This window comes from Typopeltis vanoorti, chromosome 9 (genome assembly GCF_054136105.1).
Source record: "Typopeltis vanoorti isolate ZY-2024b chromosome 9, IOZ_Tvanoo_1.0, whole genome shotgun sequence".
NCBI lineage: Eukaryota > Metazoa > Arthropoda > Arachnida > Uropygi > Thelyphonidae > Typopeltis > Typopeltis vanoorti.
In genome coordinates, this window is record NC_143557.1 from 130,128,020 (window position 1) to 130,155,631 (window position 27,612).

General features: G+C 34.9%; 1 protein-coding gene across 2 annotated transcripts; it reads left to right on the forward strand.

Annotated features, from left to right (window-relative positions):
* The first annotated feature begins 4,313 nt into the window (after nt 1-4,313).
* Nucleotides 4,314-26,714, forward strand: LOC150103544 (uncharacterized). Of its 2 annotated transcripts, none has more exons than XM_090398191.1 (4): nt 4,314-4,375; nt 21,886-21,992; nt 25,323-25,418; nt 25,802-26,714. In XM_090398191.1, the coding sequence occupies exons 2-4, from the start codon at nt 21,914-21,916 to the stop codon at nt 26,143-26,145; spliced, it is 519 nt and encodes a 172-aa protein (XP_090254317.1). In that variant the 5' UTR covers nt 4,314-4,375; nt 21,886-21,913; the 3' UTR covers nt 26,146-26,714. The 2 variants fall into 2 exon arrangements, with proteins under 2 accessions (XP_090254317.1, XP_090254316.1); XM_090398190.1 differs by lacking the exon at nt 4,314-4,375 and adding an exon at nt 13,288-13,466.
* Nucleotides 26,715-27,612: the final 898 nt, after the last annotated feature.

Genomic DNA, 27,612 nt, shown 5'->3' on the forward strand with positions numbered 1-27,612 from the left:
CTTTTATTTTCTTATTCGGTTTTAAAACAATGTAGGATTTAATATCCCCTTAATTTAAATAATGTTTTACATCGCCGATATGAAGCAAAGTCTTTATCCCCCAAAATTTAAGATAATTCCAAATTAGTCGAAAATATTTTGATCTTAATTCGTTTAGATTAAAATTCAAATATGTGAGGAGAGTTTTATATAATAGTCGCGATAAATGGTAAATTAATTTATTTTACTTATTATACACCGATTATAATTTTAATCTATTAACTTTTAAAATCTCTTAAACTGTGGAATACAAAAAAAAAAAAAAAAAGGAATTCTTATTTATAAAGAGCCTGTGTAGCTCAGTAGAATTAGCGTTTGCACTCCACAGCGCTTGACCACACGACGAAAGGCATTCGAATCTAGTCGCCGACAAGAGGAACATTTTGAAGCCTTTTCTCGACCGGTTCCAGAGTTAGTCGATCTCTGGCACAGGCTAGCGGGTTTTTCGTCCCATAAACTCAAGAAAATCTGTCGTCGAAACACACACAAGTTTCAGACATTAAAAATATTGTGTTAGGGTTAGGTACCACCAGATGGCGGCACTTATTAGCCGCTTTCTTCATTGCGTGCCGATTTATTAGTGATAGTCTTGGGCTAGCTATCTCTGATTGGCTAACAGTGGAGATTGAACTGCCTACTCAGTCTCCAAAAGTTAGATAGGGCTAAAAAAAAGCCCTGCCTACTCCCTATACGGGAACAAAAAGGCGTTAGCTGATTTTTTTCCTTATTTATAAACTTGAAACCATTCTGAAAAATGATCATAGGAGTTGTACTGACATGAGTTTTATTTTAAATCCAGGCAATGCCGCAATAGTGAAAAAAAAAATTCGTCCATAATTCGCTTTTACTCTGACTCGTTCAAGATTTCTTTGCTTCTTTTTTTTCACATAGAAACCATAAGAATATAACTCAAATAATGTTGATTTTTATGGGGATAATGCTGCCATGATATTTTAGTATTTTAATCTTCTAACATATTTTATATTATTTAAAAAAACAAAAAAGAATCAAGTTATTAACATAAACGAAACATTTTAATTATCATGTCTCCCTAACTTCATACTTCGTTTTTCTTTTGGAAGGTTTTTGTTGGTATTCGGTAATTTTTTATTTTATTTATTTATTATTTATTTATTTTTTTGCTTATATTAATACTACGACGCTGAAATCTATTTCATATTATTTTGAAATCTCTTTAGGACGTATACGTGATTATTGTATACTACTTAGTACGAAAGTTCTTCCAGCAGTGAAAGATTGATTTTACTCCTTTTAATGAATGGGATGAAATACATCTCCAAATGACAGCGCTGTTCGCTAGAGACCAAGCACGATTTTACAGTGTATTAATTAGAGGAAAGTAAAAGAAGCCAATGCAGAATAATAGTGCCCAAGAAAATATACAAAAAAGGCGTAAGAAACAGAACGTCTCTATGAAAGTAATGGAGTTATGTGAGAGAAGCTGTTTTCAAAATAGCATCAGGGATTTTAGGAAGGCACCATCTATCCACACAAACATAACAACAGTATTCAAAGATTACGAATTCTAAAGATTAACAGTTCTTCGAGGGAGTAGTGACGTCATCAGTAGAAAAGGACTTTCTTGAATGCTGAGAAAGCTTGTGATGTGTGCCATTATTTTATTTATTTATTTATTTAGAATTACGGACAAAGAAACTAATGCTACGAAACCAGTGTATGAGGTTAAAAGATATGGTGATACTTTAAACGATTTTCTGTCTCGTGGGCTACGAAAACGTACCCTACGGCTACCAGGCCTTTTTTTTTTTTTGGTGGGGAGGAGCCAAGGGGGATTTCCTGGAGAGCGCTTCTATTTTTGCGGGATGGTGAAGTAGAATTCTATAAGCATAATATATTTTGTGTAGTAGGGAGAATAGTTGGGTTAAAAGTTGCGCTAGTGTTGTTTCTTAATGTTGTGGTTGAAGTGGGGGTGTGTTGTTCTCGTATTTTTTTGAAGGGAGGGTTGGTTACATTTTTTTCTGCACACATTTTTGTTTACTTATTTTAATGCTCAGTTAGACTGCATTTAGGATAAACAAATATCATTCTTGGTTTTTTATTTATTGCAGAAGATGGTTTAGTTATTTCAGAAATATTATTGATTTCTTGAGGATTTAAAGAATTTTCTATATGTAGCATTGAATATCTGTAAGACTGTAATTAAGTTATAAGTTTTATTTATTTTATTGATATTCAGATGCGCTGGAGTGTACGTGCTTCAGGACTTAGTGATTTTTCTATTGCAGCATCGCTTATTGAACTTAAGCAAGGAATGACATAGTGAGAAATACAAAAACAAGTTCAAATCATCCACAGGAAGCAAGAAACACAGAAAACAAACAACGGTACATTTAAAATAAATTAAACCGCGACCAACAACCAACCATCACCCCTCTTTCATTCAGGGAATTGATTCTGATTCATACAACACGAACACGAAAACTCTGACAGTCAAACAGAGTAAAAGGAAATATTAAAATACTCTCCAAACGAAAACCAAGAAGCAATAAAAGTGTCAAAAACACACCAACACTACCGAGAAACACAGGCATAATCGCACGAGACTGTGAAAAAAATGATTCTTCCACCCTCCACAAAAGTAGGGAAACAACACTCATGTTTATTATTTTTATTTGAACTCTAGTGTAGAGAAACGCATCTTTTCTACATAAATTTAGTTGTCCTAAAGATTCACAAAAAAAAAAACCTCCATCAGTACTACAGTGGCTGAGTAGTAAGAAGAAGATCGCAATTAGAAATAACATTTTAATTGATTTAGCTGATTTTTTATTATTAGTTAATAATTAATTAATTAAACATCAATTAAACATAAACATCATTAAATTAATTTGTGCTGATTTTCATTGACATATCCCATTCTGATCACCAAAAATTTATAACATTATTATAAGTACTTACGAGTGAATGCAGACTTTTTCTCCTGTGTGCTGGTAGTTTTCCCCTATTTTTGTACATCCGGGAGATCGCTTTGTAGGCTGGTGGTAGATGACTCACTATCTGTTGCGTCACAAACACCTTCAATAAGAGATTTCTTAATAACATTAAACAAAGTCCCTTGTCTCTTATTCATATTAAAATTTAAATCTGTAGGCCTATTACTTTTAAAAAATCACGGCACTACGGTTTCGAAACTTTCACCCTACAATACGAACTTGCGAAGAAAGTATTGAGTATTACTAGATTTGAGAATCGGATACAGACTACCTTGATCTTCAATTTTAGTGGAAAAATTTTCTTTATACTTCCTTGCTGATTGCTCACTAATATTTGCAACACAGATGTTATTTCTTTCAGTTTTGAGAACAGAGGATACGCAGCCCATTGTTGTAATCGGCTTGCAGGCAATTTTTATGATCGGTCATAAACAGCGGTATTCTCTTTCCCGATTGTTGAAAGATTTCGATGTGTGAAAATTAACGATAATTCATGAAAATTAAATAATTCATATTTCTATATTTAAAAATATGCTGCTTGGTCACTGACTTTTGCTACACAGATGTCATTTCCTTCAGTTTTGAGTACAGAGGATACACCGCCCATTGTTATAATCCACTTGCAGGCAATTTTTATGACCGGTCATAAACAGCGGCATTCCCTTTCCCAAATGTCGAAAGGTTTCGATGTGTAAAAATTAAGGATAATTCATGAATACTTCCACGTTTAAAAATACACGGATTGGTCACTAAGATTTGCTACACAGATGTTATTAGTCATTCTGGGTCCGAGATTTTCGACATATTCACGAATATTATTCTCCTCAGAATGTTTCCACTATAAAATATTTATTCATGAAAAATGCTTAGAAAACAAAAATGACAAATTCCAGGAGAACTTCTAGCGGAACACTTATTCACCTTCCGCTGAACACTGGTGTTCCGCGGAACACAGTTTGGGAACCATGGACTAAGAGACGGGCAGCGTGGTACCTACGTCTGAACTGAGCTGATCGGAGATGTCTGAAAGTGACCCCTAGAGTAATAAACAGCGTCACTTCACATACGTAAACAAAGTATGAAAACTACGTCACTTCACTCGCTTCGGGTTGGGTAAATTGCTGTGTACACTGCAATTTACCCAACCCCTTGCGTTACGTCACTCTCTCTCTCGCCTCTTGGATCAGGTTTTAACAACTGACGTAGGTTTGTCTACAGGTTTTCAACAAGGAAACTCTCCGCGAGGAGAAAGCATTATTCCAAGCTATTCATATAAATTGTTCGTTTCTTTATTCTTAACAAGGATTATTGGCATGAGTATATGTTCTTACCGGAATACATCGAGTAATACTCAGGAAAAAGTAAGTAATATTTCCTTTAATGCAGTCTTTGTTTGCAAATTAGCATTTTGTTTTATTAGATAATGCATATGTTATCTCTCAAGAAGGCCATATTATCATTTCTTATATTTCTCTGTTTCGTTTTACTGTTTGGCCCTTTTTTACTGTTTCAATCCATGTTGTAACAAGAAACAGTATCTATGTGTTGATTATCTCAAATTTCAACTTAACTGATTTTGTTTTAACTCTTCATTCAGGTTTTTTTGAATGTGTTGATTTAATGTGTAATTTGATAAGTGAAGAAAATCGTGCATTTTTTTTCAAAAAAAAAAAGGATATATATCTGAATAGTAGGTTTGTACATGATGGAATGGTCTTTTCGTTTAATGTAAACATTTCTATGTAACAATTTTTACTTGGGTTTCGGAATGTAGAATTAAAATTTAACAAACAGTTATTTTTGTAAACGCATTTAGTTTTAGACATTTCAGCAAGTTTTAGTTTTCTGAATGGAGACTCTGAATAAAAACTTGTCTTTCAAACTAATTTTCTACAATTTACGAGAGACACGAACGACTACTTATTCTGATAAAGTTTCAGTTAATGTATCTCTTGTAAGTTGTAATTTGAAAAGTAAAAACGTAGTTTTTGCTTTTCAAAGTTGATAGCATGAAAAATCTGAGTTCCACATAGTAAAAAAAAAGTAGGGTTATTTTACTACAACCCTACTTTTACTGCAAACTAAAAATACTTTATTGCGTATAACACAAATAGTTTCACCATTTAACTGAAATCAATCTCAGTTTTTGACTAGAGTTTCTTAAATATTCAATGATTAATGCATTTAAACTAAAGTGAGTCTCCGTAGCTCAGTCAATATAGATGAATCCCTTTTGTCGGAAAGACACCTGGGTTTTTCCCTGGGTTCATTCTGCTCTAAAGAACAAGTTCAGCGAGTGCCCACGAAATAACTCTGAGATGAACTGCATTAATTGCCAAAATCACAACAAACATGCAAAACCAAAATTGACTGCAAACATGGCACTAAGCAAAGAATGCCCGACATACAACTACTACAGATAGCTCAAAATTCAAAACATAGATTACCGAAAGCAATAATAAAGCCATCAGGAACATCACTACTTTCCTGGCATGCCTTCAAATAAATTTTCAACTCTTTAAGGCTGTAAATAACTTAACAGAACTCATAAATAGAAAACAAATAGGACTAGCATTAATACAAGAACTCTACAACATCAAGAGCAAAATATGCTGCTTTCCAACTAATTATAAAATATTTTCCGAAGGATCTGAAAGAAAGAGAGCTGTAATACTCGTGGTCAACCCTTTAGTCGAGGTAATATTAATTTCTCAGCACAACAACGAGGACTCGGTACTTATCGAAATTACGTTCAGAAATAATAAAACGTTTGCTGCAAGTATGTATCTAAACTATCACGATGACATAAAACACGACTTAGAAAAAATGGTCAAAATCGTGGATTTTACCATCAACTACGGACTAATTCTTGGAATAGATAGCAACGCCCATTCGGTATTATGGTTTAACGACAGCAAAAACAACACAGGTAAAAATTTGTAAGAATTCTTAGCATCAAATTCCCTTCACATACTAAACGACAACTGTAACACTCCATCATTTGAAAATACCAAAGGAAGTAGCTTCATTGATCCGACAATAGCAAACAACTATTTTACTCCGGTTTCTGAATGGAGACGCGAAGAAGAGGAAATCTATTCTGATTATCGCATGTTAAGTTTCATTATCAGTACCAAAATTTAAACGGAATACACAACACAAACCATCGCATTAACATCAAGTACTTCACCAATAAAATCCAATTTAGAGATATTTTTAAAAGCATTAAAAATAGAATTTTCAAGAATAATCTCAGAACATCACTTTAATGGGAACAGCGAAGAATAGCCCAGCTTAGACAAGAACCTAGCCATCTGGGCATCAGTGCAAGCCGGTATAGGTTCTTGTCTAAGCGACGAAACAATCAGAACCACGAAGAAGCTAAACACCGATGGAAGAAAATCAGTAGCTTGGTGGAAGGACGAACTAACAGTCCTAAGAAAACGTGTTAACGTACTCAGACGATTATATCAAAGAACATACAATAACCAAGATTTATAGTAGCTATAAAGCCAAATACAGCTATCAGTCCAAAATTACAAACGCGAAAACAGAATCATGGAAAATATTCTGTACTGTTTCAACTGTATCAAATCCTTGGAATTGAATATATAAATTAGCAGCAAGTAAGAATAAGGCAACATGTATATTATCAACTATCAAGAAATCAGACGGCACCTGCACTAAAAACGTAGCAAAATTTATTCCCGATAATGATAAATCAACAGATGAACTCGACAAAATTTACAAAGAATGAAAATAGACATAGACACTCCTAATGACGACTTTTTTGTAACTAATTAAATCGAGTCAGTATTAAGATCAATGGAACCAAGGAAAAACTCCTGGAGAAGAAGGAATTATCAGCGATATACGCCTAAGAGAGTTTGTCGAATTCCTCGAATTCATGACAACAGTTTCCAATGAATGCCTAAAAAGAGGCGATTTCCTTTAGTATGGAAACGCTTTAAAATCATACCCATAATCAAAGCAGGAAAAAAACATCCTACGAAATTAACAAATTCAGGCCAATCAGTCTCATAAAATGTGCTGGTAAGGTGCTTGAAAAACTTCTGATAAACCGAATAAAGAACTATGTCTGCTCAAGAAACCAATCAAGCAGCAATCAATATGCATTTACACTTCAATCAAGCACAGTAAAAGCTACTATGGAGGTTAAGTAGTTCACAGAAGACAGTCTACAGCAAAAAAAAGAAAAAAAGACGTACTACTGATCTCACTCGATGTATAGGAGTCTTCGATGTTGCGTGGTGGCCAGTCATAATCAATCAATTAAGAGATTTATAATGTCCAAAAAACTTTCTCTGTTTTATAAAAAAAATATTTTACAGACAGAAGAGCAACTATGACATTACTAACCACAACTGTAACGAAAGAAATCAAACGAGGCTGTCAGCAAGGTTCCTGCTGTGAGCCAGGTTTCTAGAATATCCAGTACGACTCGCTATTAAGACTTCCTTTCACTACTGAAACAAACTCATAGCGTTCGCAGTTGATGCGATGATAATGATTCGGGGACGCGACGTCATACAGTTATGAGTAACTCTTTAAAATCGCAGAGTGGGCACGCGAGAAGAAAGTTACTTTCAATAGCACTGTCTAAAATGCTTCAGATCTCACGTAAAATATCAAAACAACCTCTAGCAGTCCCTAAACAGGGAAGTTCTCGGGGTAGTCAGTGAGCTAAAATACCTAGGAGTAAAAAAAAAAAAAAAAAAAAATCAGCTAACGCCTTTTTGTTTCCGTATAGGGAGTAGGCGAGGGCGTTTTTAGCCCTATCTAACTTAGGAGTAACAATAGATAAAAAAATTTCCTTCAACAAGCATATCTCATATGTTTCCAAAAAGATTATAAATTGTAAACTTTCTAGCAAAAAATTAGGTGGGGTTTAGGCCAAAGTGGGCTGAAAACAATATATATTGGAAGTATACTACCACTGATATCGTATGCTGCATCTGCCTTGAAACAGGAACTAAAATCTAAGTAAAGCCGAAAAAAGTTAAACAGAGTTCAAAACATTGTATCCTTCAATTATTCGTATGGCTACAAGGTTTTGAACTCTGTTTAACTTTTTTGCAGGACAATATCTTCCGAGGCAGCTTGTGTTATTGCTGGTCTAACACCGATCTGCCTGAAAATGCAAGAATTCTCTCTTATATGTGAGGTCACTTTGGGGAGATATAACGGAAATGCAAACATTGATCCAAATTGCTACGAAAGTTCGCTTTTCTACAATAGGTGACCCTCACCCATCAAGGAGAAGATATATTAAAGAGAAGGAAAGCTTCGAAAATGATGATTTCCATATATGCTCACTGACGGAAGCAAAACCGAAGGGAACGTCAGCTGTTCTTTCATTGCATATAACAGACATTCATTATACAAGAACGCTGCTCTAGATTGAATCCCCTCTGTTCCAACAACCAAGCACAACAACTTGCTATAGTTCAGCCAGGAATTAGAACCCAACACCTCTCATCAAAAGATAGCGACAATTTACAGTGACAGTAGCACTACAGACGGCATAGAAAACCAGAACAACAGTATAGCATTAATAGAACAGACAAGAAATCTAGTTTGAAATCTTACTGAAGAGGGGTGGGTATTCAAATTCTGTCGGGTGAAAGCACATACTGGGGTAGTAGGAAACAAGAGAGCGGATCAGCTGGCTAAAGAAGCGGCTGGAAACAAGTTCCCAAAATATGCTGTAAAAACACTTGCAGAAGAAAGTAGCCTAGACTTGTGGGAGGGATGGAAAACATCAAAAAGTGGATAAACAGCAAAAGAATTCGTGTCAAACATCAGAAAAAGAATGCGGCTGAAAAAACGCATTTCTACAGGTTTAACCACGCTACTAACGGGACATGGAGAACTAAGACACTACTTACATAGATTTCAAAATTTGGGATCGCCCTCATGCGTTTGTAGTCTACACCTTCAACAGACTGTTGACACATACTTTAAGACTGTCAGCTAGTAGATTCCATCCGGATGCCTCTCATACAACACGTCATCACTTCGGAGACAAGTGGCCGGTGTCAAAACAGAGACTTATCGAAACGTATTACTCAGAATTAATTAAACTATAGTGTACATATTATATATTTACATTATTATATTTACAATATATATTGACACTATATTAATATAGTGTAAATATGTGCAGGTGGATAATCTTAATCTTTTTTAATCTTAACCTTCCGTAAATCTTAAATCTTCCAAGCAAATTCAAGAGAAGGGGGATATAAATAGTCTGTGATTTTTCTAGTTTATTTTGTTGCTCTCTCTTTTAGTAAGTGAATTTGACTTTAAGTGCTCATTAATGCAGCACCTTAACATTATGGTAGAAGCAAGTAAAAATGTAAAGATTCATCTTTTCAAGAAAAACAAAGGATTTTGGACTGCTATGAAAAGTTGCTCAAAATGAATCATCGTATTGCGGTTGTACGTTTAAAAATTTCACAACACTCTTGTGTAAGATTTTAAAAAACAGATCAAATTGAAACTTCAGCTCTTACTAATGAGAACATGGATCGGAAGAGAGCCCGATCTGGTAAGGATACTCAAGGTTGAATCAGCTTTAAAAATTTGATTTAGTAATGTTCGTGAAAAGAATGCTTGGATTAATGGGCCTTTGATGCGTCAAAAAGAAGAAGAACTTGCAAAAACAATGAGCAAAACAAATTTCACCGCAACTGATGGATGGTTTAACAGGTTGAAAAAGCGAGAGAATACTGTGTACAAGCGTATTCATGGGGAAGAAAAAAGTGCTGATTTTTTAACAGCTGATGCGTGAATTAAGACCGAGTGGCCAAACATTATTGCTGAATATTCTCCCGAGGATATTTACAATGCAGACGAGACAGAACTATTTTCGTGTGATGCTTGAGCATAATTATTTGTTTAAAAATGAAAGTACTAAAGGATTTAAATCTTCAAAAGAGCTAGTGACAGTTCTTTGTTGTGTGCTAATATGAAAGGTAAGAAACGTGTGGTCCTAGTGATTGGAAAAAGTAAAAATCTTCGGTGTTTCAAAGGTGTGAAAAGTTTGCTTGTTGACTACTGTTCTAGTGTAAATGCTTGGATGGCTAATGACCTTTTCAACAATTGGTTAGTTAAATGGGATCTTAAAATTAAAGCGAAAAATTGTCTTGGTAGTAGATAACTGCACCGCACACGCAAACAATTTATCGTTCAAATTTTGTTGTTCAAGAGAATATCGTTTTGAACATTTTGAACATCAAAGAATAACTGATGTTCAAAAGAACATCAAAGTAATTTTCTTGCCTTCGATCACTACATCGTTAATTTAACCATGTGACCAACGCATCATATAAGCTTTTAAAGCTTATTATCGCAGGGAAGTTTGTGTGGGAATCATAATTGAACTTGATAATATAAAAGGTCAATCTGATGCAAGTGCAAGTGCAAAAAAAAAAAAAAAAAAAATATATATATATATATATATATATATATATATATATATATTGATGCATTGCATTTGGTAGCAATGTCATGGAAATAAGTCTCAGAGAAGACTATTCATAACTGCTTCCAGAAAGGTAGATTTTTAAGACAAATTCTGAAACTCTTTCTCCCGAAGAATTTGAATATCTTACAAATGAAATTTTTGATAAAACCCCACACGATATATCACAAAAAAAGAATTTGAAAATTGGTTGGATGTGACGGCTACAATGACGGTGTCCGAATAATAATAATAATAATAATAATAATAATAATGATTCGTATGATGATACAACGGGCGTGAATCCCCTTTATGGGGAGGTACGGCACCATCTCGGCCCCCCCCCCCCCCAAATTTTATCCCGGCTAGGAACCGGCATAGCTGACGAATCAGGCCTATGGCTGGGTCAGTATTCCTGACTGTAATCCGTGTGAGTTCACGGGACCGGTTTGCCTGCTTGCGGGATGAAAAACCCCAGATAAACTGGCGGAAAAACCCTACCCTCCGCTGTCCACGCCCAAGACCGGCTAACTTGGCTATGGCTGAGAGAGAGAGAGAGAGAGAGAGAGAGATCCTTAAGCTTCTCACGTCGACAACAGGAATCGAACCTAGGACACTCCTTTCCCAGGCATATGCTTGCGAAGCGGAAAGCCACTAGGCTAACCGCGCGGACGACAGTGTCGGAAATATGTCAAGTTGCTTCCGATGAGAACTTTAAACTAATAAAAGAAAGTGGACCTAATACAAGTATAGAAGAACAAATTTAGGATCTCCACCAACTAATGCCCAGATGCAAAAAATCTGTACGAATACTTCGTCGCAGTGTGCAACATGGAGCGACAAACGTCGCAAGGCGTTATGAATATCAGCTATTTATTCATACACTACTGTATTCAAAGACACGACAGACAACATTAGATACGTTTTTAAAATAAATTTTGTTGTTGTTTATTAAAAAGTTGTTTACAACAATAAATTAAATTAAATAATGTTCATAACAATAAACTGAAATAAATTATGCAGTTTTTTAATTAAGACCTTGCTTAATGTTATCACCTACTATTGGTATCGAAAAAAGACTGTCCCAAAGTGATCACAATAAGCGGCATCTACTGTAAATATATCTACTCTATAATATAAAATGATAAGCCTTTTTTTTGTAACGTTTTTGTGTCACGTTTTTTGTCAAGTTATTTGAAACGTTTTGAAACTCAGCGCTACCCTCAGTGTCAAGTCTTCAAAATTCGAGTCATCAGAATTCAAGAAGAACAGGCCTACCAGTCCGGAACTCAGGGGATTGTGCGTCAGGGGGGGGGGGGGATCCTTCCATTTTGAGTCTTCAAAATTCGAGTCATCAGAATTCAAGGAGAACCAGCCTACCAGTCCGGAACTCGGGGGGGGGAGGGTTGGGCGCCGTAGGCGTTGGGGGGGGAGCCCCCCTAGTATAAATATAAATATGGATGTAAAGAGCGGAATACGTACATATATATATAAACATAAATATAAATGTTGATATTAATACAGAAATATAAATATAAATATAAATGTTAATCAGTACTTCGAAGCTTCGAAGTACTTCGAAGCCAGCTCGCAATAGTCACCTTGTAGGGTGACTATTGCGAGCTGGACCGTCGCCAGATTAGATCGCGCCCTGAAGCAAACAATTACATATCGCCCCTGATCGATTATAAGACAAAAATATAAGAATATCTCCAATTGCTATTTTGTTTTTATTACAACAGAAGCATTAATGCAAAACGATTACATATTATTATTAATTAAATGTTTGCCTTTCTGGGATATCGCACAATTAAACTGTTTATAAGCTCTTCTAAATTTAAATTATATGCTATGTCCGCCAAAAAAAACTTCTTTGGAAAAACTTCTTTCTGCACTTGCTACGCTAGCAGGAATAGTTAGCGTAGCGACGGAGCCTACCGCAATATTACTGAACGAGAGCCCTTATTAAGCCGCGCCGTGACGCAGCCTGCCTCTATGCTACACCCTGTCGACGGTAATAATTGGGAGGAAAACGGACGCGGGCACACACACACACACACACGTACGCGCACGCGCACACACAAAGTATGTGTGGTTGGTTGTCCCCTGCGGTATAACGATCATCCTGGAGATCACGACCAAGCAAGACACTTCCTCGAATACTTCACTACAGATATAAGTACAGTAGAACAACCTGAAGGCATTGTTTGTCTTAAATGACCCTTTTTTGTTCAAATAAAAAATGTCTTGTTTATGTTACTAAGTGTGCCTGTATGATTTTCTGGTTTTCATGGAATCATACACAACTACTTTGCGAAATGTATAGCAAGCAGGATACAAATCCAGGATTGCTAATTTCAGAGAAACGCAGACAACTAGGATAAAAAATTCTCCACGTAAATAAAATAAAGGTTGCACACCGTTTGTGCAACCTTAGTTCGCCCACCGATTTGAGGTCCCTCGCCACTTCTGCGCATCTCAGAAAAAGGAGAATCCATTCCGATAATAGGGTAATCAGTCCGTATAGTGGGATGAGTTGTTTATTATTACCAGTCGGAAAATTAACTTCTCTTTAATGATTATTGTAGTTAACTATGTTGCTTGTATAACAGTTGGAAAATTTTAGCTATAAAGCACGTGATTTCGCGTGTTGGCGACCAATTCGGACGTCCTTCATTTTTTTCTCCCCTTCAGCATGAATCGACTATTCTTGGAAAGAGGCGAAGCAGGGACCTGGAAACGGTGGGCGAACTATACTCATTGGAGTAAGAAAGGTTGCACAAACGGTGTGCAACCTTTATTGTTGTTTGTGTGTGTGTGAGAGAAAGGTGTGATTACATCACGTGATTTTTTATTCCTTCCTTTTCTAGCATTTCAGCTGTGCTTACATTGTGTGCAATGATTAGTAAGTTAGTAAGTGCATGATACGTAGATAACATTTAGGTGCAAGTTTACTTTTTCAGGTAAGTAGAATTTTATGAAGAAATTCTAGATCATATTCAACTATTTTCGGTAATTTTTAAGTCTCATTCGATAATTTAAAAGGCAACACTAAAATTTCGTTTCAGATAATGTTATTTAAAATTGTCTAATAATGATTAGAATCAGCCGTTCGCGACAATAAGTGCCGGAAGTAGCTTTCACATATTTGCATTTTCTTTTAAGTGAAAATTAGATTTGTACGGTTTCATCGTTGTTTGAAAGTTATGTTGTAATTAAAATGGATAAAATGCCTTTTCTTTAATAATATACCTTGAAGATGATTTAAATATAAAATATATGTTCAGAAAGTGAATAAAAATTTTCAAACTTTGTTTCAAGCAGCAGACTTAGAAAATATTTATACACCATTTTATTTTTAATATATAAAAATTAAAAATATGAATTATCAGTTAATAGAATGCAATGGTCAATTCAATGGTTAATCGACCGTGAGATGCGGTGATTGATTCATTCAATCCAATACCCTTGGAGGGTAATGGATGGCAATGCTGTAGCCAATGAAGTTCTAACTGAGGCTCGGCTATTGCTGTTACCCTCCTGCCATGATCAGAGCTTTAATAGCTCAATAACACCTTATCCCTACACTGTCCTCTACAGATAACGGGGAAGATGAAAAGCATTCTTGCTTCGCCCCTTTAAGCCAGTCCTTATAAGGACTATAAGAATGCAATGGCATTAATTAGTATTTGCTATTATTTTTGTCCGGGAGCATTGTAAAAGATTATTACTGGCCTCTGTTCTTTTTGTCTTTTATATCTTTTATAGTCGGTTTGCGAGTAACTTGATCCATTGCCGTGGAAACCCCCCCCCCCCCTTTTTTTTTTCTGTCTCGTTTGTTGGTTTAACTTAGAGGGTTTATTTATTTATTTATTTATATTTATTTTTATTTTTTTCCCCTTTCTTTCTGTCTCGTTTGTTGGTTTAACTTAGAGATTTATTTATTTATTATTTTTTTTTAATTCTGCATTTCAGACAAATGACTATACAACGCTATTTTTATTTAACAGAAAATAATACTGGATTAGGGCACCGCCATACTCTTGTCCCGACCTTGAAAATAAAATCTACTACCATTGAAAAAAATTCCAGAACCGGTTTCTCAAGTACTTGAACTGGTTCTACCAAGAGCACACGTTGAAGTAACTGCATTCTATAGATATTTCAAAGAGACATCTGTTATCAGTGGGTAATGATAATTTTATAAAGCTTTAAAGTATACAAGAAAACAATGGAAGGAGTTGGTTGGCAATGCTGTCTCATAAGAACTATTGTAAAATATTTTAGAAGCTAAGAGTGCACTTTGACAATCAGTCTTATTCACGCTATTCTAAAGTAAACTTTGTACATCGTTGCTAAGCGTTCACTTCGCTATTATCATTTTCTTTCTAATTGTTCAGTTGAATTTATCTCTCAAATTATTTCATAACATATAGAATTATTGTGTCAAGTCTGGCATTTGTACGTTATCTTCTATTTGTGTTTATAAACTAGGAATTTAGTTTGCGCGCACTCGTGCACACATACACACAAAACTGAAAATGCACAGTGCCACATCAGTAATTCAGTAAGGCATCGAAGGTTTGTTCATTGTAATGAAAATTAAAATGTAATATAATTAAATATAAAAAAAGTTAATAATAATTAACTTTTTTTTTTTTATTTATGTCGGGGATAATGCCCCGACATAATGGCTTCGTGACATTCATTCGATAATATTTCTCTAAGAAATCTACTTTTGTGCCGGACTTTAATTCCAGGATATTAACAGTTTTAAATCGTTCGTATTTCCTGAAATATGAGAAATAAATTACGAAAACATGGAATCTCGTAAACAACTAGAAAAAAAATAAAGAAACTTTTGTTTTCTGCTGAGAAATGAAACAAAGAAATTTTGTGAACAGGTCGAAAATCTACTTGAATATTAAGAAGTTTAAGTATCTTAGATATATATATTCCGATAAATCTTTGACATAAGGAATGAAAAGGAGATTAACTTTGAGGAAAAAGATTTCTAACTACTGATGACTCTGTAGATAAAATACTCAATCTCATTGGATAAAATTAGCAATTGTCTCTCGTTTATTTGTTAAAAATTGTCTTGACAAGTAAAATGATCAGAATGGATGAATGAAGAATCAAACATATGGGCGATGTTGATGGGGTACCTATTCGAATAAAGCTGTAGTTTCTTCTAGGTATGTTGGTAAAATGAGAATCTCCATCAAGTTTTTCTTCGTCCGTCTTGATCAAGACGAAGTTTACTGATCTTGTTTTTAAACTCCACGTTGATCTTCACTTGAAAAGACACCCATGAATAGTGCAACCTGGAAAGCTAGTGCGCTGTGGTACCAGTGCAATGAACGACAGGTCTTGAAGGAATTCCTGGCTTGTGAATCATGGTAAGACCTGGGTAGATGTTTCTGGAATCCTCACGTTTTTTTTTGTTTTTTTTTAATTATTATCCCAGGGAATTACCGTTAGGTTTGAAAAATAGGGGAATGCAGTTAGAAAAACTTCGGAGAATTAAAGTATGGTTCCTCCAGCATTCTTTCTTGTCTTGTATGGCATTGCCCTTTCCTTTATTTATCCTAATAATGATAACATGTTATTATTCTTTAACGACTGGAGGTATCTTGAAAGGTGAAATTTAGAGGTGTTGTTTTTATTCTGAAAGAACATGTTGCTCTTCAAATTGGATCCTAGTAAAGGTAGTCTATGCACTGGTCATCATTAAAAACAGCACACAGACCATTACCAACAAAGTGACAAAAGTCCATGAATGATGTTTTCTTTGGAAAAAAGCAAATGTCATGAATTTAGGACATTACAATTGACTGCTCTTATGTGAGAGACCAGCAAATAACATGGAATCTGGAAGCGGATCATTAATTGTTCAAAATCTTTTTGAGTTTATGTTTAATAGAGGATATATATCTCCTTTTCACAGGATTCTGATTAAATTTCGTCTACAAAAGAAGCATATTAGAAGAAAATACTTTTGTAAAATAATCATAAAAGCAATCTAATCCCTGTGTGCCATTGTTGACATACTCTTGACATGACATATCTCAAATGATATACTGACTTAAACAGAATGGAAAACGAAAGAGTAGAAAAAAAGATCACCAAGATTTAGGTGAATGTTGTAGTTAGTTTTGTCACCTGACAGTACTGTGTCACCTGAAAATTTACAAAATAATTTGCAAGAACACAAAGAAAGCAAATTATAGTGTAACTCGCCATGTAGTGCTCTCATAGTGTCCTTGCATACTCATGAGGGTTCCCATCAGGAATTTGATGATGATGAGAATAAAAAGCATTTGTCACGTCACCTGTTTATCTGTAATTAAGATGCAACTTTTTCTTTATTGGCTAAGTGATACTTCGTATTCTATCAACTACGTCACCTAACTAAAGGATAGAAGGATATTTACTTTTCTTACTTGATGTTCAAAACGAGAAGTTCGCAGTTTAAAATGCTCGTCAAATTCTAAGGAAATTAGTGTATTTATTCTATGAAGCAGATGAGTAAAATCCTAATTTCTCTCTATCTCTCTTTCTTTCATTTCTTTCTTTGTTTAATCAGAATCTTTTAGTCTATTCCATTTCTTCATCCAAATAGCTTCATTCAAAGTAGGAAGAAGGACTTCGTCACGCTCTCATCAATCACTCCTCATATCATGGAATCTCCACACAGGAGATTCCATGATACTTCACCTTCTAATTTCCTCTGCTATCTTTGCATTTCCATTTTCCCAGCTACTTCTTCCACCAGATGTCACTTTTGATCTCTCATCCTCTTCTCTCTCTCACACACACACTTCCACTGTTGATCTTATATGAACGAAACTTATCTGAATCCAAACTCTTTATTTAGTGTCTTCATCTTGGTCCTCATATCTTCTGCCTTTCTGACCATCTCTATATCTCTTTCCATGGAATTAAGGACAGTGCTATCTGGCCAAGAAATGAATCAAGGAATGACAGCCCATCCTCAGGCCTTTGGATCCTCAGTAAATGTTTGTGTAAACGTACTATCAATATGTATATACAATAGGAAGCTGGCCAGTGCAAAGTTGTTCAAAATGTCTTTTGTAGATTGCTGTTTACTAATTTCTTCAGCTGTAATGAATGAAATACTGGAGGTGAACGAAATGGAAATTACAACTTACGCTGAACGTTGACAGAAGAAATATCCTAATCAAAAAGACTCATATGTCATATTGTAATTATCTTCCTAAGATGATTTAAGCAGTATTGTCGGCATAACATCTGTAGCAGAACTCATATTGAAGTTCTGAACAAAGACTTCTTAGGATGATGAGTTAAATCGTGCAGCTCCTGGGAGGAGGAGTTGCTGCTCTGGTAATTGATGATTACTTGACCCACTGGTAGCAGGCAGTCTAAGCGTATTCTGATACATCACATTTATCATCTTGGGATTATTACTATTTCCATATTGATCTAAAGGATAAGTGAATTGGGAAACTTAATATATCATGAGTAATCTAAGTGTATGTGAAATTAAAAAAGTCAGGTAGCATAAAACACTGGACGAATGCTTGGCTATCTCACATGATCCCGATTCTATGAGATAAAGTTGAGTTTCCGGTCATTCAACAGCAGTAGAACAGTCGCTTATTCTTATCTGAGATTAACGTAGCACGTTGATGTAGATGACCTATATTTTGTCATCGTCTGTGTTAATGGAGGTGACCAAGTCGTGTTTCTTCTATCGTTACAAAGCACTACATTAAAACTGAGTCGCACTACCTGTTCCTTTGTATCTTTTATTGTTCGAGTTCGGATGGCTAGGAGAAATCTTCTCCTAGGCATCCTGCTTCTCCGCCTGCTTAACACTTTCATTGCCAAGCTGAAAATTGGAATTTCGTGTGGTGGCCAATTTTTTTTCTATTTTTTTATTTAGTTAGCGACGTCCACGCGATAACGCATGATCGGCCGTTTGGTGAGAACTCGCATCGCGCGATATCGCGTGTTTGGCAATGAACATGTTAACGATATTTTTTACGATCGTTATTTATTTATTTATTTTTTTTTTTGTACCTTAGTAAGGCGCAAGGTTACGACCACGTTAAAGTTCAATATATTTAGACACTTTTATGGTATTTGTTTTTCACAGCATTATCTTTTGAATCACTTAGGTCTAGATTTCATTCGCGACGTTTACACAGATAAAAATACAGATTATCTGTGATGAACATTCCATATACTCTGGCAGTAGTTTTCTTCCTCAAACCTGACCTAAATATTCATATTCTGTTCGTTTATTTCCTTATTTTCAATACATTAAGTTCCTTCCTACTGTTTGTTCAACGCCCACATTATCATGATACATAATTCACCTTCTACGAAATCTTTAACTTTTAATAAGACTGCAGCTTTCACTACCGATGGGGTTATATCCCGTGAAACCTTATCTTTACCATAGTACATCAACTGAACTATCCTTCAAGTCAGCAAACTTCACATTTCATATCAATGAAAATCTCAACAGTTATGTTAGATCTGTGATTGCAACTTTAATAGCAAATTTGGTGTGATCCCATCATTGTTCAAGTAACGGTACTAAATATTAACACTGCTAGGCAATTAAAAAAAGGTACTTAGTACGTCGAGAATTCTTATTAGGTTGTTGCGGTACATATGACATATATATATATATACATACACCTATAATGATTACTTTTACAAGTATGCAATCCAAAAGTTTGGCTTAACAGATCACTTTCGCGAGAGCTGCCATTTTCTAAAGTGCACTTCTCACCTAATACTTATAAATGTTTAGAGCCTACAGTCAAATTCTTTATTGAACATAAGCTAATATAAAAATAATCATCTTCCAGAATAATTCACTAAAACATTAACTTAATCTGCTGCACTAAATATTGTTTTGACGTGTAAAAATTATAGTTAAGATTAAACGTATGGTATGAGGGAATCATGGAAGAGTGTAGGATGAATGGCGTGCAGTTTAACCACGCTTCCAGCCAAGCCTATAGACGCCAAGGTTATCATGGATGCGAAGTGCCTATTAAAATTGCAATGCCATTGATATTACATTGAAATATATGATGGATACGATACCAGGAGGCGTATTTTATCCATAATGACCGGTTAGAGGTCAAATTGAAAGCGATGGACGATTGCTAAATAAGTTATATATGTGGACACATAAGAGTTCATAATTAAACACCAATAACTCAAAAGACCGTTTACAGACCTGCCACGGAAGGTAAAACTGAATGGAAAAGATGTCAGTAGTGCAGGGGTATTTGTATTTGCAATATTTGTGCTTATATCACCGATCATCTTTTGGTATTCAGTTAAACATAATTGTTGAAAAGAAATCTTGAAAGAATTTCATCATGGTGGCCTATAAACAGCATTTAATATCAAGTGTGCTGTTGATTGACAGTATTAATTATTTCGATGCAAACGTCTTCAGCATACTGAAAGTTTGCTTCGAAATAGACCGTTTCTTTTGCTATTAATTTTTGACCGGTAAATATTAGTATTGCACCGTCTGTTTTTGTTTGTTGACAGTATCCATATTGCTGAAAACCTGGAATTTGGTAATTGCTTCATAATTAGTAACGGATACTTCCTTTATGACCAATATATCAATAACGTCAATAAAACCCTTCATATGAGCTAATGTGTTTCGAATAATTCTGATGTTTATATGATGGTAAGAAAAGTTCCTCGTCGATGTGTGCGTTGTTGCTTCCATGCTAATAATAATTAAGAGAATCCTGCAAAGATTCAGGGACTCATCGAGGGAGGAAACATCACTCCCACCTCTTGAATTCGTTCACGCTATTATCTGCTCTCGCAATACCCAAAGGCAAGCAATGCCAGTAAAGCATCACCAAATGAGAGAAAAAAATCTATCCCTAAACGTTTATTATCTGCATTTATTCTTAACTCAGATGGATGACATTCTGGTATTCTCAACACCCTCTACAAAATAAAAAAAATTTCCATCTACTAGTATCCTATATGACCTTTTCGACAGTTGTAGATCTGTTATATCACCCCTCTTTATCTGCTAGCGTCTACACTCCAAAGTCTCAATCTCATCTCATAATCTACATTCCACAGTATCATTTGCATTGACTCTCCTTCTCACAATGTCCGCTGTGTATGCATTACCTGGGAAACCAGGAAATCATAATAATCCAGATGAGGTCGTATAAGAGTTTTGTAAAGAAGCAATTCACTATTTGCCTCGTTACAAAAGGAGATCAATACAGATACAACAAAGCACGGAAATAAAATGTATGAGAAACATATCTAAAATCATAAAATAAATATTTAAATAATTAAACCAGAACTAGATAAATAAAGATATATAAAATACACTGACAGTACCTTCAAATAATGCAAACAGAATACGAGTCAAAGCAGTTCTTCATTACAAACTATCAGATAAAAGAAGATCAGGTCTTTTTAAGCCTATTACGGAAACATACCGTAATAGCCTTAAAAATGTGAAGGGCATGATGATGATGATAATTTAAAAATTTTTAAATTACTAAGCTATGGTGCCAAAAAGCTTTATTTTGGCAAAAGTGAGAAATTAAAATGAATTGTATTATAGATCCAGCCATTTTTCATAGACAAATATAGAAATACACTTGAGAAGAAACTTAAGTACTAATAAAAGATGAACGCACAGACTTCTGGGAAGTTATGCCTTTTAAATAGTGAATACCAAGCCAATGTGATGCCGAGGCTATATCGTCGTAATCTCAACTGTAAATTTTTGAAACTTTTCTTAAGTTTCTTTCTATATTAGGCTATAAAATATGGCTGGATCCATATTTTGTGTAGGAACTTTATAATTATTTTTTTATTTAATTAATACATTTTTTTTAGTTGATACCCGACACAGGAAACAAAGCAGAATAAATCATTTTCTTCAGAACAAAATCATACTTAACGAAACAGTCAAATTCCAACATATTATTGTACTTTCTGTATTATATATATTATGTAATTTTCTTCCAAGTTAAAAGTTCTAGTTTCAAGAGACAAAACCAGTTTTATCTGTACGAGATTAACTCCAGAATCACCAGAGAAAAATCTAGAATGGTAATAACAGCATCCCAACTACACAGTTTCCATTAACAGTATCCTTATGACTAATTCATTTCATAATGGTGCTTTGTATTTGTTTTTAAATTAGCAATTTAATTTGTCATTTGTGAGAGGGGGGGGGTTAAGCGTTCTCGATGCAAACTACCATTAAATACTGTCATATGAATGTGTGGAACAATGTATGAATTGGTATTTCATTTCATTTGACATTCTAGATGCTTCTAGATGAACACATTCGTTCTTATTTTGTTTTTCTAGATTCTGTTAATAGAAAACAGAGCTCGAGATGATCAATCAAATAAGCAAATATCCGACTATGTTCAGGTCCCTTCTTTTGGTTATTTTCTTCAGTGAAGAGACTCTTGGTAAGTATGCGTAGTGCTAAATTTAGTTCAATACAGAACTTAAAAGAAGTCATATTTATTCTTAAATATTTCATAAAAAAAGAAACGAAATCAGTGACAGTGGTACGCAACAATCTGCAACAGTTATGGTATTTAACATATTTAAATAAAATTGCGTCTGTTATCTCTATTAAATTTTCTAGGCTATTTATGGATAATGATACGAATGGAAGCTCTCCCTTGGAGTAGACTGTTTCCGTAAATGAGATCCTGGAGAGGCAGGTATTGAGGTTATCTACCTTAGTGAGAGGAAATGCCATCTACACCTTTAGGTGATAGATGGCTTTCACCGCTAGGTGAAACATCGTCTATTCTGCTTTTTCGATGTGTGACGTGATTATTGTAATGTTTTGTCTTCAGAGTAAGATGCCTGTTTCTGTCCCACCTCTTTCCTTAACGGATGCAATGTATCCAGCAAGGAGGTACAAAAATATTTTGTACCTCCTTGCTGGAGGTACAAAATATAACACTATGAGTTAACTAAATAGCTAACACTTCCTCCACTCCAGGGAGAGCATAAAGCAACTATTAGAAGGCCCGCCGCTAGTAGTACACGGAACTGAACCAATTGATACGCGAAGGTTTCATGACCAGTTACGGAATTCTTTCTTAAAAGGTGAACTCTCACGTGGCTATAGTTGAACTTTAAGTACATCCTGTGTGAGAGTAACGTTTACGTGTCATTTATTCTTTGCAAGTTTTCAGCCTTACAACAACCATAAATAATAATATCGTAAGCAATAGTAACACGGTGGTTCAAAATAATTCCCACAAAAACTACAAAGATTTAAAAAATGACAAAAAATGTAAAAAAATATCCCCCAAAACATAAACAAGAATAAAATTCAATGAAAAAAAAAATCTTTATCGTATCCATTTCATCAACACCTGTGCCAGTTGAACAAGAGGAGAGTAATGAACAAAAAATAACAATGAAATTTTAAGAGGTTAGATTGCTATTGGTGTAATATTGTCGAAAGTTTTTCACTTGGTTACAAACTAAATTATACTTTGAAAATATCATATTCTTGTTTAATCCATTACAAAATTGTAAGTTAACAGTTTGCACTGTAGTATCTTCACGATTAGGATACTTGTATATAGAGGCTGTTAACTTCACATCATTTGTGTCAGTATCCTATAAAGCAAAGCATTCTTCCTTTCGGACATCCTTCCAGAAGAAAGTATGTCAAGTACAGTTTTAATTACTGATGACTAATTAATTGATGGATCTCCATGTAGTTAAGACGCTGGTTGTTAATAACCTTCTTCATCACTCGAGACAGTACTGAGGTGAGAGAAATGCGAAGATAGTTTTATGGCAGAATTCTTTTTCACTGTTTTGGTACAGGCTGGATAAAGACTTGCTTCTATGCTGGTGGATAGATGCCAGATGAACATAACAGCTTATGTAGGCAATACAGGGTGGGTGTTAATTCTGGCGCACGCATTTTGAGATCAACTGGAAGAACGCATCATTCAGATCAGGAAACTTCTAGGTATCAAGATTGATCAGGAAACTTCTAGGTATCAAGATTGATCAGGAGTTCTCTGATCACTGTCTGGAGAATGATAAGAGGAGGCATGCTATGTACAGGTTGCGGAAATGCAAGAGATATCTCTGAATTTAATGTAAGATGAATGAGAACTTGGGCTTTTGATTTCAGCTAATTTTAAAACTATGTTTCATTTTCATCATGGACTGCTGAAGCACATTTTTAGAGAGCCAAAGCTTAGATAAGGGTGAGGTTTGCAGTGGATTAGAGAATAAAAGGCCCCACTCCAGAAGATTGTTTCAGTTGTTACATTACTTCAAGGAAGATGCTTGGATCAGGAGAGCGAAAACAGTACACCGAAAATCCTTCTCTAGAGACCAAATGTTTAATTTTTTTTTCGAGCCACACAACAGGGCGTTGGTGTTACACTATTTGATGACATTCAACTCCCACCTAAATACAATCACACAAAAAAAGCCTACTGCGGAATTCGAACCCGCAGTATTTTTGGTTGGAGAGAGGATACGTTGACCACTCGGCCAATGAGGATTCTATTACATTCTATTCCTCTTCATTCGATAAATCTTGCATTGATCAACTGAGTCAAGTTTCAAAATCCGTTATAACCAATGCCTTGAAAACAAATCTACTCATTATTCTCAAGTAGGATGATGATGATAATACAGTGAATGTCGAAACGCAATCTTATTGCGCAGAAGAAAGATCTTGCTCATTTTCCACTTAATTTTGTTCATAACCGACTGACAATCAATATCGATATTCTTTCGTGGAGTGGCTTGCGTATTTCATCCAAGGTGGTCTAACAGATCAGATCCATACACTCCGACAAACGTGATATCCCTGGTCTTCTTTCCAAGCTGATCTATTCCTCGATTGCCAACTTCTGGTATGGTCATTCACTGGCTGTTACGTTGGATGGTTTTTTCTCTTCCGAATTTTCTTTTACCTAAGGTTTTATTCTTGCACCAAGGTTTTTTTTAATTGAAAGTAAGTTAGCCAATCTTATACCGATGTAGTAGTTTTTTCCTAAGAATCTCGCGTTTTTTATCCTTCATACACGTAAGTTGGCCATAAGAACACGCAATTTACAGAAAAAATATACTGTTGTTGTTGGTTGAAGGCAGTAGATAGCGTTGTGTGTAGATGGTGGATTGAGTAAAAAAGACGGTGTGGCGGAGTAGAATGACCTCCAGAATGTGTCCTTGGACTCCGTCGACGTGTCAAATAAAATAGTAAGACTCTTTCTAAGTAGTAAATGACTCTTACTAGAATCTTTCAGGTACACGCACTCTTTCTGCATTAGGTATTTTTCTATAGGAATTTCCATGGCCTTCCCCGCTGAATTTGCCACCACCAGTCCTTTGCTTCTCTCTAATCAATTACTTATCAAGATCGGTTTAGCTCCAAATGTCTAGAAACTACAGCTTCAGAGTCGAATACTAAGTTTCGTTTCGATTGAAGGACTACCGCATACAAACTGAAGGTCATCTCAAATAGTCCTTAAGATGTCGTGCGTAATACAGAGTGCAATGTCATTTTACAGTAAATTTTTAAAAAGCAGTAAGGACACGTTAATTTGAATATGATGGCTTCTTAGAGAAAATTGTATATCAGAGTTTAGATTTCTCTCTGTTAATTGAGGTGGCATACATATATATATATATATATATATATATATATATATATGTATGCCACCTCAATTAACCCACCACATGGTAATAACATACTAGGAAATCGGTTCGAACCACACTCATCCGATTTATTTTTTTAACAGCTGATTACTGCTTCCCTGAGTGCATAAATGGAGGAGAATGTATAGTTAATACCTGCATCTGCAAATTGAATTATTATGGGTTCGCATGCCAATTTAGTAAGTATTTATTTATTCTTTTAAAAACTTATAGTGTATATATTTTCTTGCGTGCTTGTCTTAAATTTCCCAAGTTAAGCAATAGCGAATTTTAGTGTGCACTTTTTGTGGGTTATATTAAAGAATGTTTTAAGGGATTAAAAAAAAAGACAAATCAACTTTTTAAAAAAATTAAAAGGGTTCTTTTTTTTACCTTTATAGGTTATTCCTTGTTATCTGTTTTGTTAAAATGAATAGCTACTTACGTCATAAGGTGACTCACTCCCCCCCCCCCCCCGATGTAGTCTATTGGAATTTTGTTCTTTCTCTATTCTGTATTATATATGTGTGTGTGTGTGTGAAGTTAGAGAACTTTAGATATGATGATTTGTTTTTCTTTTAAGGGCATTTCGAGTGGACCGTGGGGCCAATTATAGGTATCATTATAGGATTTGCTGCTATAATCGTATTCATTTTTACACTCATCAGTTGCTGCCTTCGTTATCAACAACACAAATCCCAAGGTATCATCGCAAGTAAGGTCCCAATATCTCAGCCACCCCCAGTAATATATCACACCAACGTTAATCTACCACAAGCACATTTTCCATCTGCTGTTAGTACACAGTATCCTACGACGTCAGGCTATAGAGCAATGAATCCTCAGCATCCTGGAGGACAATATCCTCCTCCTCCTCCGTCATATAGTGAGCATGCAGTAGATCCAGTTAAAAAAGCATATCAATGAAAAAGAAACTTTTTTTGATGTTATAAAAAGGACAGTGTAACACTGAGAAGACCTTTAGAAACGTAATTAAAGTGAATTCTCGACTAATAATAAATATTTACATTGTTTCCTTGATAGCTAATTTATTGAATTTGTGTGTGTGTGTGTGTGTGTGTGTGTGTGTGTGTGTGTGTGTGTGTGTGTGTGTGTGTGTGTGTGTGTGTGTGTGTGTGTGTGTGTGTGTGTGTGTGTGTGTGTGTGACAGAGAGAGAGACAGAGAGAGACAGAGAGAGAGAGACAGAGAGAGAGAGACAAAGAGAGAGAGAGAGAGAGAGAGAGAGAGAGAGAGAGAGAGAGAGAGAGAGAGAGAATGGAAGTATTGGAATAAATGGCAGAAATCATTCTTTTGAAAGGTGCAAGTTTTAAACTTTAAAATTAAATGATTAACTGTACGTTATTTTGAGTTTTCTTTGTTTATATGTGCATTGTTATTCTTCTATCAGCTTGTAAATAAAAAATCACTCTTACTGAGTGTAAGGAATTAAATAAAGTGTGTTATTAACCACATTACAAATTAATTTGTAAAAACAGCCAAAGTATCCTGCAGAAGTCATTAGTTGTCTTTTTCACTAATTCATCACTATGGTAACAACTACATTTCAAAGAAATATTCTGCAATGCCTGTGAATGAATATGTCGCTAATTCCTTTAAATTATAGCAGTTTGTTCAAATATTAAAGGTGTTCTCGCACAAGTGGAACTCTTCCAATAACCTTTCCTCACGGTCATGAAACTGTATACACGGTCCTTTATGAATTTCATTCTGTGAGTGAGCACTTAACAATGCACACAGGTTTAATTATAAACTGAACTATATTAATAACAATTGTTTTTTTTTCTATTCTCGTTTACAATTTACTTTTCCACAATTCATTGAACACATCAGAAGTAAATCATTACCCGTTTTCATTATTTAGACGATGGGAATTCAAATAAAATACATTTCATATATTTGAGAGTGTAGCGGATGACAAAGTTATAACCAATGAAGTTTTAACTGAGGCTCGGCCATTGCCGTTACCCAGGCCATGACCAGAGCTTTTAGCTAAATCACACTCCATCCACACATTTTCTTCAATCAGATGAAGGTATAAAAATAGTCAAGAACTCGGTCCATATAAAAAAAAATATCTCAGATGCATTTCAAAGGCAAAATGTCTAAAATATGTTGTAAATTTCTACACAAAAGCAGCTGCTTCTTTTTCTATACAAACTTTTAGTATGATTCTCTATTATGATTCCATAATACTTCTCTGCAATATATATTTATTTTTCTTTAAAAAAATTAAATGAAATTATATTTTATCTGAATATTTAAAAACTATTAGAGAAATCTAAAAGTTTTACATTAAAAAAAAGAAAAAGTGAAAAACACCTATCTAGTTTAATCATAAAATAAGTATAAATTATTACATTTTCATTGATCTT

Coding starts and splice junctions, on each gene's coding strand:
- LOC150103544 (XM_090398191.1), top strand. CDS start 21,914: ATGATCAATCAAATAAGCAAATATCCGACTATGTTCAGGTCCCTTCTT. Junction 21,993..25,322: donor CTTCAGTGAAGAGACTCTTG/GTAAGTATGCGT, acceptor TTTTTTTAACAG/CTGATTACTGCTTCCCTGAG. Junction 25,419..25,801: donor TGGGTTCGCATGCCAATTTA/GTAAGTATTTAT, acceptor TTTTCTTTTAAG/GGCATTTCGAGTGGACCGTG.